The 21,119-nt window shown below is 36.3% G+C and overlaps 1 protein-coding gene and 1 pseudogene across 1 annotated transcript; one reads left to right on the plus strand and one right to left on the minus strand.

Moving 5' to 3' along the window:
• Positions 1–3,255: 3,255 nt before the first annotated feature.
• LOC119518263 (olfactory receptor 5M10-like) lies at positions 3,256–4,191 on the minus strand. Its single transcript, XM_037815352.1, has one exon. It carries the CDS (start codon positions 4,189–4,191, stop codon positions 3,256–3,258), a length of 936 nt encoding a protein of 311 aa, XP_037671280.1.
• Positions 4,192–11,887: 7,696 nt separating this feature from the next.
• LOC119517121 lies at positions 11,888–12,821 on the plus strand (annotated as a pseudogene).
• Positions 12,822–21,119: the final 8,298 nt, after the last annotated feature.

A 21,119-nucleotide genomic window follows, 5' to 3' on the forward strand; every position in this document is an offset into this window, starting at 1 on the left:
TCTAGAGCTCATTTTCACTCTTTTACCAAGGGTTTTCTTGTTGGATGGCTTTGTTCTCTAACCTTTGGTATTTAGTTCAGCTTATTTTAGGCCTCTAAGTTAGGTTCCATATAGTTGATCAGTTTTCACCTCTTGTTTTTCTGTTTCTTGCCCTGCCTCTATGTTGCCTTTTGTATGAGGGTCTCCTCAGATATGTTTAACCCTTATCAGGTTTTCCTAGTCCAGAGATGCCCAGGTCTCAGGAGGAAGGTATGGAGTTTCTTTGAGAATGAGGCCCTCCTGTGAGGCCTATAGATTCTGTACTTTTCCTATGCTGTCCAGCAGGTGGCACTTGCCTACACATAGCTTCCCCACCAGTGTGACAAGGTATGGAGCCTTTAGTTCTCCCAGTGACCCTGACCCTGCCAGGGACATGGCTGACTGAAGCTGGTGTCTGAATTCCAGCCCCTGGTTTCTGAATTCCCCAAAGGAGAGCTGCCACTGGAGCTAGGCCACACACCCCTTTCCTTGGGAAATTAAGGTCTTTAGTGAAATTTCTCCACCACTAGACTTATTGCTTTTCTCTCAGAGCTCTCTTAGCTCTGGCCTTGCCTGGGCCCAAATTGCAAGTTTTTCAGGCTTCTGTGATGGGTTTCTTAGACTATTTATTAAAAAATAGAGACAGAAACAGAGAGAGAGAGAGAAAGAAAGGGAAAGAAAAAGAAAAAAAATGAAAAAAGGAAAAGAAGGGCCCAGTATAGACTATTTTCAAAAAAGCCTTTTAATGCAGTCCTGACAAAATGCAAACATATGTAGTCCATTGGATTTAGATAAGAAAATTTGCTTCTCTGTTTCTGCCTGTATTTTCTAGTTATTTATAAAATACATGCATTTATAATTTTGAATATATGTTAATAAAATGCAGTATGAATAGAACTACCATATATCAAAATTATGTACTTTTGCATTGAACAATAAGATAAGTCTACTTATACTGCACACAGTTATGATGTTAACCTGAAATACTGGAGAAGATCCTTATCAATTATTGTTAGAATAAATATCACTATCGTCATCATCAACCACCTAATCACCATAATTTCATCTTCTGCAATAATTGTACCATTTCCTCACGAAACCCATGCATCTGGCCTTTGCATTGTGCTAAGGAGTTTTGTTGCCACGTCAGTGTGTGCTGGAAAGAGAAGAGAATTTAGAACAAAAGGACTTGCCTATGTCCTCCCTAGTAGCTGAGTGACTTTGAGAAAGTCATTCAATCTCTTTGTGCCTAAGATTCCAAATGTTGCAAAAAATATTAACTCTTTTACAAGTTCATTTCTGAGGATTAAAGTAAGCAGTGATTTAAAAGTGAGAGATAAATGTAATTAAGCATAATCTATAGCAATATTAATTTATTTATGTTGGTATATGTTGTACACTACCTATACAAATTGTCTGAAGTGTTTTTCAACAAAGATCTTAAAAGGAAAAATAATTCATAAGTAGAAGCATATAAATAGAATAAAAAATAAAGAGAGACTGTATATATACCAACCATGTGGGTTAGGAGATTAGTAAGACTGAATTTAAATTCAGTTCTGAAAGCCAAAATGGTTCTCAGGATTAGAAAATAATTGAACACATACAGATATTAAGACAGAACAGAGATTGTTTTTCACACAAATTGTAAAATGCATTTTATACAATTATAAATTTGAGTGTGGGACCACCCTGGTTGCTAGGAATGGAAACACAACTCTTTGCTTATGAAAAAGGGAAGATGGTTAGAAGATAGGGAATGTTCTAAAGACTAAGGGAAGTGGAATCAAGGACACTATGACAGTAAGGACCCTTGTTTGGTTACTCATTTATAGGTTTTTCTGCTTCATTGTCTCTCTGAAGATCAGCTTCTCCTGTTGTCCTAAAATCACATCCAAAAACTAAACAAATATACCAACAATCAAACAGTCCTATGATTTAAATATTATACCGTAGACACTGAGAAATCATCCCTTCTCTAATTTACTGTTTCTGGAATAGGATTTTGATAAGTACAGCCCTGTTCAATCAGTTGAGATTTAAGAATGGGGTCCGATTTTCTGAACACTCAAAGTTATTTAGAAGATTCTGGAAAATAATTTGAATACCTTACAATAAATACTGTAGTTGATTTCATAGAGACATTTCTTACAGTAGTCTGAAAAATCAGAGTGCACAGTACTAAAATGCAAAACATTTAAGGCAACTTAAAAATGGATAAATTATGATTCAATATGTAGCCATCTGGTTAACTAATAATACATGGATTAATGTGGATCATTACTCATTTCTTATATTGCTTTCTTACTCATGCTTTTGTCAGTAGAAGTTTTGAGAACTACTGGACCAGTAAAAAATAATGAGTCACAGACTGCTTTATGAACCAGTTAAACATCATGTCTTCTCATCCAAAAAGATATACACACATCTAATCATATGCATACAGTTTCAGTACATTTCTGTGTCAAAACTGATAGACCCAATTGACTCTTAGTAAATTAATATAACATCAAAACCACTACACTGAAAATACCTGGATGCCATTATAATATATTGAGGACTGAATTGGATCTGTATGCTTGGTAACTCATAAGCAGGCATGGACAGTTAATTTTAAATATTGAGGACAATAATCAGTAAAATCACATGGAAAAAAATGTTTATCAAAATACACATGATGGTGGTTTATTGAAAAATGAGAGAAAGTTTACACCTATGGAATACCCATATATTTAAAAATTTCCTAAAGGTGATTCTAGTGATTAGTGAGGCTTCAGAGTAACTGTTCTATATAACACATTGGAGTAGAGATACTTTCATCATTTAAAGAAAGGGTAAAACAAGTCTGCTTACCTTGGGTCTCACTATGGGTTTGTAGATCATATAATTCAGTATAGACAGATGTACAGCATTCCAATTAGAGTAAACTTGTTATAAAATTTAATCCCAAGTAGTAAAGATATTATCATTAACATGCAGAAGTATTGGATAAAAACAATTCATTTTCATCGGATTACTGCCAAAAAAAAAATTTTATGTTTAAATACTAAAGTGTTTTATCAACCCAGTATCTCTTGAAGGTATTAATTTTGAGAAGCAATTATCAAAAGAAAGCATTCCAAGCTCATGACAATAAACAAATCATGATCTCAGAGTAATGGGTTTGTCCTTCAAAGAGTCTAATTATGTTACCACAGCATTTACTGATTACAAATGAGCAGACACCTAAACTGCAATTTAATTAAAGAAATTTCCCTTGATCATTTGTTGCATAGTATGGATCATACCCTTGTTCCTTAGACTATAGATCAATGGGTTCAACATTGGGCTCAAAAGAACATAAAAGACTGCAATTATTTTGGACTCCTTTATGGACTTATCAGTTGGAGCCCTTAAGTACATGCAGAAGAGAGTTCCATAAAATATGGTAACTGTTGTCAAATGGGAACCACAAGTAGAGAAGTCTTTGTGCCTGCCTTGAGCAGAATGCATCTTCAACATGGTTGCAAAAATGGAAAGGTAGGACAGAAGGATGATAAATAGAGAACTTGAGAGTGTAAAGCTGGCAACTACAAACATTGCCGTCTTTTTGACAGAGGTGTCAGAGCAGGCCAACATTAGAAGAGGAGGTTCAGCACAGTAGAAATGATTGATTTCAAGGGAACCACAGAAGGATAAGTGACAAGTCAACAGTGTCTGAAAGAGGCCATTAAGGAAGCCATACATATAAGGGACTGTGACTAAAGACCTGCAAATGTTCTTGGACATTCTGGTACTGTAATAAAGAGGGCTACAAATGGCCACATAGTGATCTATTGCCATTGAATCCAGGATATAAAACTCAGTGATCACCAGGGCAATGAAGAGAAGACACTGTGTGAAGCACTCAGCATAGGAGATAGTCTTTTGGTTTGAGAGGAAATTGTACAGCATATTTGGAGTAATGTTGAAAGAATAGCAAATGTCTACAAAGGAGATGTGTCCCAGGAAGAAATACATGGGAGTGTGGAGGCATGAACTTGTCCTGATCAGCACAATCATGCACAGATTCCCTGCCAGTGTGATTAGGCAGATCACCAGAAACACCCCAAACAGAATTTTCACCAGCACTGCATCGTAGTTGAGCCCCAGGAGAATGAATTCAGTCACTATCGTATGATTTGGAGAGGACATTTTCTCATCCTTTGAAAACTGAAAATGGCAGGAAATGTGAGATTTTCATCTGATCCTTATTCTTTGTTTATTTCATCCATTTTATTGTCTCATAGATCTCAGCCATGGATAATCACTGTTCACTTTTCAACACATTTGTGTATCTACATATACTTTCTACCACAATACTGTTACTCTATATGCCTCTTTCTTTCCCTCTCTCAAACTCAGTTTCTCACATACATACTCTTACATAATCACACATGTATACATGCAAACACACACACATGTACATACTCTTATATAATCACACATGTATACATGCACACAGACACATGTACATACTCTTATATAATCACATGTATACATGCACACACACATATACATACTCTTATATAATCACACATGTATACATGCACACACATATACATGCTCATATAATCACACATGTATACATGCACACACACATATACATACTCATATAATCACACATGTATACATGCACACACATATACATGCTCTTATATAATCACACATGTATACATGCACACACATATACATGCTCTTATATGATCACACATGTATACATGCACACACACATATACATATGAATATAATCACACATGTATACATGCACACACATATACATGCTCTTATATAATCACACATGTATACACGCACACACACATACATACTCTTATATAATCACACATGCATACATGCACACACACATATACATACTCTTATAGAATCACACATGTATACATGCACACACACATGCACACTCATATAATCACACATGTATACATGCACACACACATATACATACTCTTATATAATCACACATGTATACATGCACACAGACATACATACTCTTATATAATCACACATGTATACATGCACACACATGCATACTCTTATATAATCACAAATGTATACATGCACACACATGCATACTCTTATATAATCACACATGTATACATGCACACACACATACTCTTATATAATCACACATGTATACATGCACACACACATATACATACTCTTATATAATCATACATGTATACATGCACACACACATATACATACCTGCACACATATGCATACTCAGACATTTATACACATCTACTTGGGAAACTGCACATTTGGTACTTTTAAAAATATCATGAGGAAAATATGTCAAAAGGGAAAGAAAATCAGGTATGAAAACCACGTCCTTTGCATCATTTAAATGGACAACTGAAGAGTTGAATCTCTCAGGATTCTCCAGTTCTGGTATCCTGTTTTTCAGATACAAATTGTGAGAGGAGTGTTCAGCATGTCATTTTCACTTGAAAGTCAGTGTTCTATGGCCTAATTTCATTAAAAAACAACATTGCATTAGCTAAATTTATCTCTTAACATGTGGCTGTATTGTCCTCTCATTTATAAATTGAGTCACTCATTTATTTATTTATATTGTAAGGTTTGATTTCTTCTGTTCTAGGTTCTGGGGTTACAGCACTGAAAAAATTCCCCAACCTTGTGGAACATCTACTATAGCACAGGAATCAGATAGTAAACATGAGAAAAAATATATATAATGTCAAGTAGAAGCAAGCAAAGCACTGTGAAGAAAAATGCAGGTAAGTGTGCAATGAGGGCATCTTGAAGCCATCCAGATAGATGATATTTCAACAGTAAATAAAGGAAGCAAGTATTTGGGAAGAGTATGGCATTTTTTATCTTAAATTCTTGTGTCAGTAACCCACTTATTAAATTATTTAGGAAAGAACTGGTAATGTTACAATGTAGACTTAGCTTATAGCTCTAGACACACTTTTTCATTCATTCATTGTGAAATAAGATTTAGCTGCAAATATTCTTTAAGAATTCCCCCTAGGTCATTGCTTATTTAAATGACAGATAGCAGAAAACCTTGCATATAATAATTGATTTTTTTAGAGATGGAATGCACTCCCATTAATATATGTGAATAGGAAAGCAAGCCCAATTGATGAAAATATTCTTTTTCTTTTCCCACATTGCATAAGTAGGATGCTAATCACCACGCAATAGAACAAGAAGAATTTTTAGTATACAAATGGAGAAAATGACCTACATATAAAAGTTGGCTTACCACATTTTGCCAGTTGAAAGTGGTAAGATTTATAGTGTATTCCTTAAGTATATTCCCTAAAGAATTTTATGAATGGTTGTATAGAAGCAATTAAAATCTTTGTTCCTCAAGGGCATAACTGTAATTTGATGTTTTGTGGGGCTAGATTCTCCTTTGAGGCTGAAATCCCTATCCAACATTTGTGTATCCTGCTTGGTACATGAGTACATGGGTCCTTAAATATTTAAAGAAATTAGGCACCACTTTCAATAGGATGGAAGGAAGAAAATATGTGTAGATACTTTTTCTTTATTTATTCTATTGAAGATGAGAGAGTCCCCGTCAGAATAATTGAATGATATCTGGCATTGCATTTTTTAGAGAATAAAGCAATCAAGAGACACTTTTATTTGTCCTTGTGTTCTAGTGCCCTGAAAATTCTAAGACAAAACTAGGTCAATAAAATTAATAAATCTAGGTAATGTCTGACCAAGACAGGAGAGGCCTCCCTCATTTTGGCAGACCTCTAAATGAGGGATTAAGTTATGAGAAATCAGTGATAAAGCTGTATATCTTTACTAAAATGTACATTGTTACCAGCCCATGAAATTCAAGATTTTCATGTAAGATAAGTTTACCCAACAATGAATGAGCAACAGTCATTGGGTTAGTAATAAAGGAGGGCAGGAAAATTATATGATATGCAATGTCTAACAAGCAAAATAGAGGAGGATAAATCTGTACATTTGTGCTCTATTTCTCATTAGAAACATACACACATGCTGTAACCAATAGTAAGATTATATCTTATATACTTGAAAGGGTTACTTTCTATTTGTACAACAATATATTTTTTCTATGACAAAAGGATATACTAGTATATCCTAGTATATTAGTATATTGCCAATAAGTTGAATTTATGTACACGTCAGTGGTTGATCTCTGAAAAAATTAGTCTGCACTTTGGGATGATGGCCCAGCCATGAAAAAGTTAGACATATCCCATTCAAATTGTAGCTAGCAGTAAAATAAATATGTGTAATCATTTACTAAGGATTTAGGAAAATGATATTCGTCATGCCCTGGCTTTTCAAGCCTGTATGTTTAACAAGCAAAGATCAGACAATGAGACACTTTTATATTGAAGAATTATGAAGAATACCTCTTTTCTAATCCCCCAAAACTTCCATTCCATGACCTTTGATGTTCTTCCTCTGTGATTCCTTTAACTTGACCTGACAGTTCGTTCCCATTATTCCATAGGCAGTCCTGATTTCTTGTCCAGGTCAGAAGCACATGACACAAGGACTCCCAAAGAAGGTAGTGTCATTATCCCATTTTTGTAGATGGGAAATGTGAGGTACTAAAGATGAGGTTGCCATATGAAATAAGCAAATTCATAGAGACAAAAAGTAGATTACAGGCTATCATGGGTGGCATGCAGCATTTCTGTTTGAGGTAGTCAAAAAGTAGCATAATATTGTGGATATAATTAATGCCACTGAATTTTGCACTCATATGGGATATTTTGAGTTGTATATATGTCATTAAAATAAAAAGCTAAAAATATTACGTTTTCCATAGTCACAATGTTACTGTGAATTTATACCCAGGAAATGCACTTCATATTCTCTTAACATTTAAGATCACTTTGAATGACCCCCTCAATTAATAGATGAGAGGACAAATACACAGAGCACTTCATTTTATAATTCTCAGCACTATATTTATGTTATATAATATATTTAATTACAGAAAATGCAGCTATTTATCTCCTGAAGTTAAAAGTAATTGCAGTTGTTGTAAATCACATTGATTTACTTGTGATATTAATGAAAAATCTCCATAAACCTGAAAATTAAAAATGCGGACTGATACAGGTATGTTATCTAGGCACCTCAACCAATCTGGTGCCTCTTTTAACGACAATCAGCATAGGATTTGGCATGGGTTCTCTGCTTATTCTAGAGCTCTCTAGGTGTCTTGCTTCATAGTATAGGGCTGACTAGGCCCTATCACCCATCCTGTTCACAATCCAAATTCACCTTTGTGGCCCAGTGGTCTTATTCTACCACTTTGCTATCACCTAGGTTTCTTATATCCTATGTCCCTCCCAATGATCTCTTAGTGCCATGTGATCTTTTTTCCAACCTTGATCCACACTCTTATTGTATAAATCTCAATCTGCTTTAATTTACCACAGTCTGATCCCATATAACAACTAATTCACACTTAGGTGAGAAAGGGTGATTTATTTATTTTTCAAATAAATCTTCATTGTGTGCCAATTATGTTTCTGACTGTGTCGATAGGAATCAACTGTATTTTCCTTACTAAAAATAAATAAATATAAAAACAAAAGATATGGCTTAGTCAAAATAATGCATAATCAATTTTCTGAATTGATGGGAATGAAGCAACAAGAAGTACTTTAAGTCTTTGTGTCTCCCAGCATCTAGCACAAATTGCATTAATTATATATTACTGACAGGCAAATTAGAGTGTCTCCTCAAAGTGGTATACATACTTTAAATGATTTTCATATATTTATGCATCTCAATTTCAGACCCTGGTAATATTTGCCCACAACTATTTGTCATTTGTACATTTGGGCTCCTGGTAAGTCAGAATCTAGGCTATGTATTCAATATTGATGTCCAGGTCTGTTTCCTCATCTATTAAATGATGAGTTTGACCAAACTGTCCTTCTAGGTTTAACATTAGGATTATTTTCTTACCCTCTAAAGTAAAAAAAAGGAAACTGACAACTGGAGAGCTATTTTTTCCTCTTTTTTTTTTAATCCCTGATGTGTCATTTTCACATTCCTGCGTGAGGCAATGGGGGAAAAAGAAATCAGCAAAGCACGGTGTGGGAAACTAGCGGTCCCAGATTCAATGGCTGATTCTGCAACTAACTTATTACATGACCTGGCAAGTCCTCTCACTCTGATTAAGTCTTCGTTTCCTCAGCATCCTAACCAATGAAATGATAATATGCATTCACATGCAGTGAGAATGAGCTGAGTTGGAATAGGGACAAGTACTTTGTTCTTTTTAACAGCTTTTTTGGAGGTATAATGAATATACAATACATTGTACATATTTAAAGTGCACAATTTGATAAATTTTGATATATGAAGACATCTGTGAAACCATCACCACAATCAAAGTAGTGAACTTAACCATCGTCCTCAGAAGTTTCCTCCTTCCTCTTTGTAATCTCTTCCTAATGTTCCCCCTCACACAGCCCCCTCCTCAGGCAACCACTGATGTTCTGCCACCTATTAACTTGCATTTCTAGAGTTTTATAAACAGAATCATCTAATGTATACATCTTTGTTTCTGCTTTTTTCAATCAGCGTAATTGTTTTGAGATTGATCACACATCCAGCATGATGCCTATATCAATATTTCATTCCCTTTAATTGCTGAGTAATATTCCCTTTTATGGAAATGCCACAATTTGTTTATACAGTCACCTACAGATGGAAATTTGGGCTGTTTCAGTTTCTTGGCTATTAAAAAACAACTGAACATTTGGCTATTGTCTATGCTACTATGAACATTTGTATACAAGTCTTTATATGGACATGTACTTTCTTCTCTTTTGGCTAAGTGCCCAAGAGTGGTGTGGTTGGATAATAAGGTGGGTAGTTGTATGTTGATTTCATAAGAAAGTGCCAAAGCATGTCCAGAGTGATTGTACCATTTTATGTTCCCACCAACATTGACAGAAGTTCCAGTCCATCTACTTCCTTGTCAATACTTGGTATGTTACTCTTTTTTGAAAAATTTAGTCATTTTAATAAATGTGTAGTGATAATTCAATTGAATTACCTTAATAACTAATTAATAACTAATGATGTTTAGCATCTTTTCCTGTGCTTAATTCCCACAAATGTATCTTCTTTGGTTAAGTGTCTGTTCAAATTTTGGCTCATTTTCATTGGGCTTTTGGTTTTCTTATCATTCAGAGTTGGTATATATATATATATATATATATATATATCTCCTTTATCAGAAATGTGCTTTTTCCTAGGCCTTAGTTTGTCTTTTCATTCTCTGTCTCCTATTTGATGTGATATACACATTCATGATATTAACAATTAATTGAACAGTAATAAATACAAAATCTTTGAAATTATAAACTCTTGGACCAATACATGGTATTGTTTATTTATTAGAGCCCCCTCTTTGATATGGTTGATTATATTCTATGTAGATTAAAAGATGAGGGCCCTACTTCTGCCTACCCTAGGACTTAAAGTAACCTATGAAAGATATACAAAAGACATATGAAAGATATATAAAGCTACTTCTCCACTTTCTCTTCTTTCTTAAGCAGCAACCTAATTAAAGAAGTTACAGTCTGACTTCTCCCTTCACCTTTAGATAAGAGGCAATACTCATTTCTACATTATTTTTTCCCAATTTCCCTCTTAGAAATCTTGTAGTGGGGTCAGATAGTCATTAAAGGGAAAAGAGATTTAATAAATACATGCTCCTGTGTGACCACAGCAATGGACAACACTTTCTCTATTCTCTCCTTACTGAGGGATCCTTGAATCTTATCTCTGAGCTGGTCTATCAGGGGCTGTTGGTTAGGCAATAGAAGTTTCCCAAAGACACAGTTGTGCCTTCACACTAGTTATAGCCCATGCTTGACCACTGAGTGCTTGCAAAAATCAAGGAAACCTAAGAACTGGTTTCATGTTCATGCATGATAGCCAAGCAGGAAAGGAAAGGCAGGCACAAAAATAAAGAAACTTAACCTCCATAAAACCACGTTTACATGGAACACAATAAAATGTAGTGGGTCTGACAGACCCAGCTCTATTGTTTATTAGCTGTTGACTTTGGCAGTTACTTAATAGCTAGCCTATATTTGCTTATTTTTTCACATATGAGATGATGGTAATGATGACACTTGTCTCATATTGTGAGGATGAAATTGTGCAGTCCCTGCAAAACACTTAATAATAGTTTGACACATAGTTACACTGAATAACTCCTGTTTTTTTTAATATTGTAATTTTAGAGGTTATATTTCTCACCCTCTACTCCAAGCATTTCACTTTATATGCATGTGTGATGTGTTAAACTTAAAAATTCATTTTGTGCTTCCTCTCTATGCCTACATGTAATGAGAGTTAACATTTATTTATTATCTGAATTCATATATTCTTTGTTTTAGAAAGAAATAAGGAATGCTAGAAATGACTCTTCTTTACTAATTAGTTAAATGGGTAATTTCCCAGACCAGATCAAGCGTCAGATATCATGGGATAAATGACCTCACGTCACCAAGGAGATTGTAAAATCATAATTTTTCATCCCCAGAAAGCTAATAACTTCTGTTTCGACTGGGTACCTGGAGATGACATATGACCATCACCTTCACCAAAGTCATTTGAGTTACCCTATTGGTCACAGAATCTTTTGACTGGCAGGGGTTTTAAAAATTGCCCCAAAGAAGTCTTCATTTATGTAAGAATATATATAATTGTTATAATATCTCTAGTTTATGATTTTTTATCTTTAGTTTGAATATTTCCAGTGGCAAGGAACTTAATTACAATCATTAAGAAATCAAATCCAGACACACACAAAACTGAAGAGATGGATAGAGGAAACCACTCAGTGGTGACTGAGTTCATCTTTACACGCATCACTCAGGACCCTCAGCTGCAGATCATCTTCTTTGTGGTCTTTCTGGTGGTGGTCTACATGGTCAGTGTAGTGGGGGATGTTGGTATGATTATCCTGATCATCACAGACACCCAGCTTCACACAGTCATGTATTTTTTCCTCTGCAATCTCTCCTTTGTTGACCTGGGCTACTCCTCAGCCATTGCCCCCAGGATGTTGCCAGACTTCCTAAGTAAGTGCAGCCATCTCCTTCTCCAGCTATGCCACCCAGTTTGCTTTCTTCATAGGTTTCATAGATGCTGAGTGCTATGTCCTGGTGGCCAGGGCCTATGACTGTTTTGTGTCCATCTGTTGACCTCTTCATTATGACACCTTCATGTCCAAGAGGGTATGCTTGGCTCTCATGCTGGGCTCTTACCTGTTTGGTCTGGTGAGTTTGGTAGCCCATACTTCCCTCACCTTCAGCCTCAGTTATTGTGATTCCAATATCATCAACCACTTCTTCTGTGAAATACCACCACTCTTAGCCCTCTCTTGCTCAGACACCTACATCAGTGAGACCTTACTCTTCAGTCTGTGTGGCTTCATTGAATTCAGCACCATCCTTATCATCTTCATCTCCTATGCCTTCATCCTCATTGCCATCATCAGGATGCACTCAGCTGAAGACAGCATTAAGGCTTTCTCCACCTGTGGGTCTCACCTCACTGGTGTCACCCTCCTCTATGGCACAGTCATGTTTATGTACCTGAGAGCAACATCCAGCTACTCCCTGGACCACAACAAATGGGCCTCTGTGTTCTACACTATTATCATCCCCATGTTGAATCCTTTGATCTACAGTCTGCAGAACAAAGATGTAAAAGCAGCTTTTAAAAAGCTAATTGGGAAAAAAACTCAATAAGAAAATGAAAACATATTACTATCATAGGTAAATGGTATTGGTAGAAGGGTTGTGACAGGAAAAAGAAAATGTTAACAGCTTTCCAAGTAATACTACCCACATTACCATCTACTTGCTGAGAAAATCTTATATTTTGAAGGGATTTCTGTAATCCTTAACTCTACAATATGTAAGAAATATAAATTAATATTTTTAAAAGACACACTGAACAAGGAACATTAGTTTTTTGTTTGTTTTACTTAAAGGTCACATAAATATTAATTAGAAATAGAAACAAGAATCGATAGTGGTAAAAAAAAACAACCAACCAACAAGCAAACAAACAAAAACAGTCACTCTAAAGCAGATTTTATTCAGGGGCATAATAAATGCAAGGACCAAATATGTAAGCATTCTCTACTCTGAAAGAAAGTCTTAGAAAATTTAGTTAAAAACACAGGAAACGGGATTGATTTGAGACATGACTTATTTCAGTAGAGAATCCATCCATTCACATATTCAGCAAAAACTGATGCATGTTAGGTATGTGCCAGGTTCTGGATGATACAAGGCTAAGATACATGTTTTGACAGAAAGGAATCTGTTGTGTTTCCAGTTACTATGTTATCTCTCTGAGTTTGCTGCCACTAACAACAGTCTCAGGATTTGTGCAAGGTTCAAGATTAGGACCTGGGAACTTAGAATCTGCTGCTAATTAGCTGTATGACCTTTGACAAGACCCTTTTCTTTTCTGTCCTTAGTTTACCGTCTGTCAAGTGATTGGTTTCACCTAATTGTCACTGGATCCCCTTAATCTCCTCTGCCTAATATTCAAAAGTGGCAGGCATTTAAATTTTGTCATTTTTCCATATTGACATCCCTTCAGTCCTCAAGGAAACTCTAGGACCCTAGGACATAAAGAAAATACAGGTCAGAAAAATCCCATAGGCTAAATTTAGAAAAATTCTAAATGTAACAGGTTTAGTCATCCTTCTCCCATCCAAAATTTCCCGTATGCCTTCCTAGCCCTCTTTTCTCATCTCATTTAGAAGTTAGATTTTTTTTTTTTTTTGGTTGCTTTCCACCCTAATTCCCTAAACTGTATCAAGGAATACTCTCATTAACTCTGATGTATCAATTACTGATAACAGAAGAGGATTCTTCATTGCATACTCTCAAGGCTACAAACTTTTTATGAAAAGTCAAAACTATCAGGTATCAGAAGTTTTTTTCCTCAGATGTGCTGAAATTCCATTACACCTTCAGTTTAAAATTCTTAAAATCAATAGTCTTTCTTCAAAACCTGTATGCAAGTACAATGTAGTCAAAAGTCAATGGAAGACAATGGTTCTGTAAAGTGTACAGCAAGCCCATTCATCAAGAAAGCCTCCAAAATGTTTTACGGATAAGAGACCCAGGATATTCCAGGCTTTCTAATGGGTGTTACTATACATGCGTTTAATTTGATCTGGTTCAAAATTACCCAGGTCATATGATGAATTTCCAAAAACATGTCCTTAGTGTCACATTGTGGAGAAAGAACAACTCCTGACTAATGGTTGGATGTGGAGCTGACAGTCCACAAACAATCTAGAAATCCAGCTTTCAGTTTCTTTTTTGGAATACAATGTGTAAATAATATATGTTTTGTGAAAAATAAGAAAATAGGTTCCTATAACATTAATTACAAACCAAGTGAGGTGGATTAAACTGTGTACCCAGCTTAGACATGTTTTTGGTCTTGGTCCACATTCTGGTGGGTGTGTTTCCATTGTAAATAAGATCTGTTCAAGATATTGCTTCAGTTGACACATGGCCCAACTGAGTCAGGTTGGGCTTTAATTCAGATTACTAGAGCCCTTTATAAGCAGAGCCAAAGTTGGTCAGAGAGAGAAGCCACAGGGAGCAGCCAGAAGCTGGAAATTAACAGAACCTGGAGAGGTTAACTATGTTCACTGCCCTGTGATAGAAAAGCCATGGAACAAGGATTGACAGCAGCCACCCCCAAATGTCACAGTTGTCTTGGAGAAAGCATCATCTTGCTGATGCCTTGATTTTGGACTTCTCCTAGCCTCAAAATCATGCAGTAATAAATTCCCATTGTTTAATCCAACCTTTTGTATGATGTTTTCCCAGCCAGGAAACTAAAGCAATTTTTGGTAGCAGGAGGGGGGGTTAGCAGTTACAAATATCTAAAAATGTAGAAACAACTTTAGAATTGAGTAATGAGTAGAGGCTAGAAGAGTTGTGAGGTGCTTTACAGAAAAAAATCTAGATTGCTTAGAAGAGACTGTTGGTAAATATCATGGACATTAACGATAGTTCCAATGAGGTCTTAGAAGGAAATGATGAAAATGTGTGATCCAGAAATTGTAAGAAAGGTGATCCTTTTTATAAAATGACAGAGAACTTGGAAAAATTGAGCTCTGATGTCAGATTGAAAGTGGAAATTTTAAGCAATGAACTTGGGTATTTAGCTTAGGAGATTTCTAAGCTAATGCAGAGGTTATAGCCTGTCTTCTCCTGGCAGCTTATAGTAAAATGCAAGAGGAAAGGAATAAGATGAAACGTGAACTCTTAAACACAAAGAAATCAGAGATTGAAGATTTGAAAGATTCTGAGCCAATCTAGATAGTGTGGTATGAGATTAGAGCCAAAGGCATATCTATCAGGGACCTCCTTGAGTTTTCAGGAAGTGGGTCCACAGAGGACAGGGCTCCATGTAAGTGTTAACTGAAAAACCTTTTGCTGAACAGAGTGTGGCTGAACATGGATCCAGTCAGCCATTTCTGTGGAAGTCAGGATTGGAAATGCGATTATCCAAGAGGATTGTGTGGAGCATTCTATTGCCTGATGATTTGGATCTGCTTGAACTGCATCCAAAGCCAACAAGTTTTGTTTTGTTTTGTTTTGTTTTTGCAAAATGTTTATGAGCAGAATCACAGCCAGCCTGGAGTAAAAGGGACAGAGAAGGGAAGAATTGAATGTAGAATGACCAGGGAAGCAAAAATCTGGACTGAAATATCTCTTTGGCCAAGGCTTTCCCATTTCTGTGGAAAGGCTGAGTCTTCCCCTGTTCTTGGAGGAGGTGGGTCTTGCATCTCATTGTTTTGGGATTGTGCAGCCACTCTAATGCTCAGATTTGGTGGGGTCTGTGCCTCTCTCTTCAAGGAGATATCTGCCACTACCCCAAACCTCAGCTAGGGTTGGGCCAGTGTCCTGTTTTTACAGGACAGCATAGCCACTATGCAAGAATTTGAAAGGGATGGGGCTGTCTCTCAATCTGGGCTGGAGGACAAAATATCAATCCATAGATGACCCTTAGAACTTGAAATCTAATGACATTGTCCTTCTGGATTTCAGACTCATCTAGAACATATGACCTCTATTTTCCTCTCAATTTCTTCATTCTGGAATAGGAATATTTATACTGTGCTTATCCCACTATTGTATACTGGAAGCAGATAACTTGATTTCCATGTTTTATAGATCCATTAGAGACAAGAAATTTTGTCTTAGGATGGACCACATCCATAGCTTATTTTGATGAGACTTTGTGTTTAGCATTGCTACTGAAATGACATAAAGCTTTTTGAATATTTTGATGGAATGGATGTATTTTGCATACAGAGAGAAAATGTCTTTTTGGGGTCTAGAGGGTGGAGTGATGTCAATTGAGTTGTGTAACACAGTTTGAACATTATCTTGGTCTTGGTCCACATTCTATTGAGTTTGGCCCATTGTAAATAAGACCTCTTCAAGATATCACTTTAGTTGAGGTGTGGCCCAACTAAATCAGGTTTAATCTGAATTACTAGAATCCTTTAAAGCAGGGTAAAGGTCAGATAGAGAGAAAAGCCATGGCAAGTAGTTGGACACTGGAACTGGAGAAAGAAGGGAGAAGATATTGCCATGTGCATTACCATATTATAGAAAAACCAAGGACTGGCAGCCAGCCCCAGAACACAACAGTCTTCTTGGAGAAAATATTGCCTTGCTTACACCTCCATTTTAGACTTCTCCTAGTCTCAAAATCATGATGAAATAAATTCCCATTGTTTAAGACAACCATTTGCATGATATTTGGTTTAGCACCCAGGAAACTAAAACAACAAGTATATGCTATAATTGAAAAAACAGTTGCCTTAGACTCAGGAAGATCTATCTTTGAATCCCATCCCTACATCTCTAATCAGTGACCTTGTTACCAGAGAATTAATTAATTTTTGTTTTTGTCTGCTGTGTGCCATTCAATGAACAAAGCACTTTATATCTCATGAAGTTCTTACAACAACCATGCATGATAGGCATATCCTCATTTTAAAGTTGATGAAACTAAGCTCAGACAGGCCAACAAACTTGGCAAGATTGAGTGATAGGATAAAAAGCTAATCAAAGGTCTGCCTTTTCTACTGTGGCTACTGGGAAGCATTCAGTACTTTGCTACTTTGGATCATAGAGAAATGAGTTCTCATCCAGATTCTCCAATTTTCTTAAGCTGTGTGACTTTAGGAAAGTGACTTAATCACTCTAAAGCTCAGTCTATTCATCTATAAAATGGGAATAATAATGCTTCCCTTTTTGCATTTTTCAAACGTATAATGTATTTGTCACATAAAAGATGCCTAATAAATATTAGTTTTGTTTTTAATTTTTCCTTCATTTATATGTCAACTAACTGTAATTATGCTATAAATGTGATTCAATGAAGTGAGGAAATGAAATGTTTTATTTTCCCTTTAGTTGGTGGTCGAGATATGCACATCAACTTATAATAGTAAGAGAAATGTGTTGGAAGTTGGATCACCTTTGTCCCACTCCCAACCCTGCCAATAATTATCTCAAATAAATCACTTAACATCTCTGTACTTCAGTCTCTTCATTAATAAAATTAGAACTGCATTTATACTGAATTTATCAGATTAGTTTGCTAAAATAAGAGATCAATAAATGCCTTTTGTTTGAAAAGTTCTGAGTTCTCTTTCATACATTAAAAACTTAGTCCGGTAATAACATTATAACAAAAGTAAGCTTGTCAATCATATTCAATATTATCATCTGGAAAAGCCATGTGCATTGGTGTTTCCTGTAATCAACAAAGAATTGGTAATCACTGTACTAGGGGCTGTAGAAGGCAAAAATGGATGCAGAGTGTTTAAGAGGGGAGCTATGAGGTTAAACTGAAGTTCAATTCTGCTTCCTCCACTCTCAAACTATATGAACTCAGGTGAGATTTTTAAAGCAGAGTTTGTTTAAGCGTCATGGAGTTTACTTTTATAGGGAGATAAGATAAAGGCAAAACCTGTGTCACAGGAAATAACAATTCCAAAAAGGAATAATAATGAAAAACACCATGGGAGCTCACATTAGAAAGACAGTACTTCCTTTCAGAGGCCATTCTGGGCATGAAACCAGGGAGGTCTTTATGGAGTAGGAGGCATCTGATTTGTCTTTGAAGCATGGATCAGAAATTATGGTGGGAAGGAGATGAGGTAGATAATGGTCAGAGGAAGAAAACATAACAAACACAGGTAAAGAAGCTAGAACCATGGGCTAGTTTGGTTGAGTGCCCATTGTGAGTTGTTGGGGACTGAATTATATTATCCACAAAAGACATGTTCAGCTCTTAATCCACATTTCTGTGGGCATGAACCCATGTGAAAATAGGACCTTTTGAAGATATTAGTTATGGTGTAGCCAAGTTGAATCACAGTGGGTCTTAGTCATATGACTGGAGGTCTTATACATAAAGGAAATTCAGGCATAGTCAGTCAGAAGAAGACAGAAATCAGGAGAAACTAGAAGCCAGAAATCAATGGAGGCCAGAATAGGTACACAGAAATATTACCATGAGATGCATAATAATACCAAGACTGCATCACAAGAATGCTACCAACCACAGGAGAAAGCATTGCCTTACTGATGTCTTGACTTTGGACTTCTATCCTTTGAAACCATGAGAATATAAGTGCTTAGTGTTTAAGCCAGCTGACTGTGTGGTAATTGTCATAGCAGTTCTGGTAAAGTAAGACAGGAGAGTTTGGAGATGAAGTTGGAAGTAGTTCAATGGTCTGGCTGGTATCAAATTAAGGCTATGGGACTTTATAATTTGTGGATTCCAGAGAAGATTCTTCCTTGCCCCATGATACCCTGTCATATGTTCATCAACCCAGCAGCCTTTGAGGAAACCATGGCAGCAATACAGACTTGCTGGTAAATCCTGGTAGACCCTGGTAACTTGAACCAGGTTTAGTGGCATGCAATTGGTGTTTTTTTCTTTTAAGGGGGGGTGGATGAAACTTTTACATTTAGCCCCATATCTGGTCTTCTTCCAAGGAAGGAAATCAAGCTGAAGCCCCTTTGTTCATTCTTTGTTTGGAGAGGATGTCTGGAATTGTTAGGATTTAAGATTTCTCATCTTCCCTAAATCAGGAGCTATGAAATTACTGAAGTCCTTTGCTTGTCATTCCTGAAGCTTTTCCTTAAACCACCTGTTGGGATTATTTCTCCTTGCTCCCTTTCACTCACCACATTTTCCTGTAAAACTTTTTCTTCATTAACCCTTGTATTTTCTTATCTTAGTACTCTTTCAAATTCTCTACCCTCTCTGTGCTTCCTTGACAGTCCCAAATCCGTGTCTTAGGATGTCCAAACCCTTTCCTCCCTTCATATATCAGGTTAAATGCCACTTGTCAGAAATCCACCTCTCTCTGATCTACTAGACTAGCAGAAAACACTCTCCTCTGAATAGTAAAATTCTTTAATTTTGAACATCTTACGGCTGTATGTGTCAGTATTACAGTCATGGAAATACATGTGTAAATACATTAAAGGGAGATGCTATATAAGATACATCTGAGTCTCCCCTATCCTAATAGTGAGCTCATAATAGATTCTTGATGAATGACTGTGAAAAAAAGGGGAGAAGTAAAGTGTTGACTATACTGCTTCACAAACCTACAAGCATTGCAGAACTGCACAGCAATGTGAGGGACGTTCCTGGGGACAGTACAGCTGAGCTCTGGAAGCAGCTGTGTTGGTATCTACTGTGTTTAATTCTGTTGGATCAGGTGGAGATGTAAACAAGGCCGTTTACCAAACATAGATTTAGCAGACTGAACCAGGAGCCCATAATGAAATCAACACCATAGATGGGATCTATAGACATCAGAAATTCCACATTTTCAGTTTCGCCCCCAGATATTTCCTTCCACATCCCACCTTCAAGAATTCCAAGCCACAATGAAGTCAAGTGCACCATTACAATTTACCCTTTCTATACTTTTGCTTATAGCAATCCCTTTGCCAAAAACTCCATATTTCTGTTTCATGCCTCAAGTTAATTGTCACTTCTGTGAATTACTCCTAACTCGCCAGGGTTTTCTCATATATCAAATGGTGCTAATACTACCTACTTCATGGGTTTGCTGTGAAGACAAAGCAAGATAATGTTATCATTGTCAGTTGTCCCTCTTGCCCAGGGAAGTTCTGTTTTTTGCCCATTTTTTATGGAGTAATTATTAATAGTGCTAACTTTCATCTTGAAAGTGCCTTAGTTCAGATGATAAAATACATGAACAACCTAAGTGATACATATAAGAACTTCAGCACTTGATAAATGGAAATTATTCTCTTTCCTAGAGAAGTACCATGTTCATAATTCTGCTCTAACACTGTTATGGATTGAATCACACCCATCAAAAAACATGTTAAGGTCCAAATCCCTAGTCTTGTGGATATGGACCCATTTGTAAACAGGATCTTTACTATTTACTTAAGGTGAGGCTAAACTGAATCAGGATGTGCCTTAATACAATATGACTGGGGTCCTTAGAAGCAGAGGAAATTTGGACACAGTTGAGGAGACTGGAAGAGAAACAACCATGTGACAGAGGCAGAAATTGAGTTATAGATTACTGGCAAGCCATCACCAGAATGCTACAGACTTTAGAGAAAGTATGATCTTGCTGAGACCTTAATTTTTAATTCCTAGCCTCCAAAGCTGAGACAATAAATTCCTGTTGTTTAAGCCAACTAGTCTTTGGTATTTTTGTACAGCAATCATGGCAATATAAAATAAACACTAAAACATACATCTTAATGCAATCACTTCCTCAGTAGACTATGAGACTTTGAGATAGGTTCATTTATTTATTCTCAAGTCCTGGGATATAATAAGTGATCAACATATATTCACTGCACAAATGACTGACCACAACCTGCTGTAACAGAGAACTACTGAAAACTAGTCCCAATTCTGGGTTTTGGGAAATCTACTGAGTATAGTATGGCTACCTGAGATTAATAGGGCAGCATTAT

This window comes from Choloepus didactylus, chromosome 21 (assembly GCF_015220235.1).
Source record: "Choloepus didactylus isolate mChoDid1 chromosome 21, mChoDid1.pri, whole genome shotgun sequence".
Taxonomy (NCBI): Eukaryota; Metazoa; Chordata; class Mammalia; order Pilosa; family Megalonychidae; genus Choloepus; species Choloepus didactylus.

Bases quoted from the DNA above. Each gene is read 5' to 3' on its own strand.
- LOC119518263 (XM_037815352.1), bottom strand. From the start codon at position 4,191: ATGTCCTCTCCAAATCATACGATAGTGACTGAATTCATTCTCCTGGGG.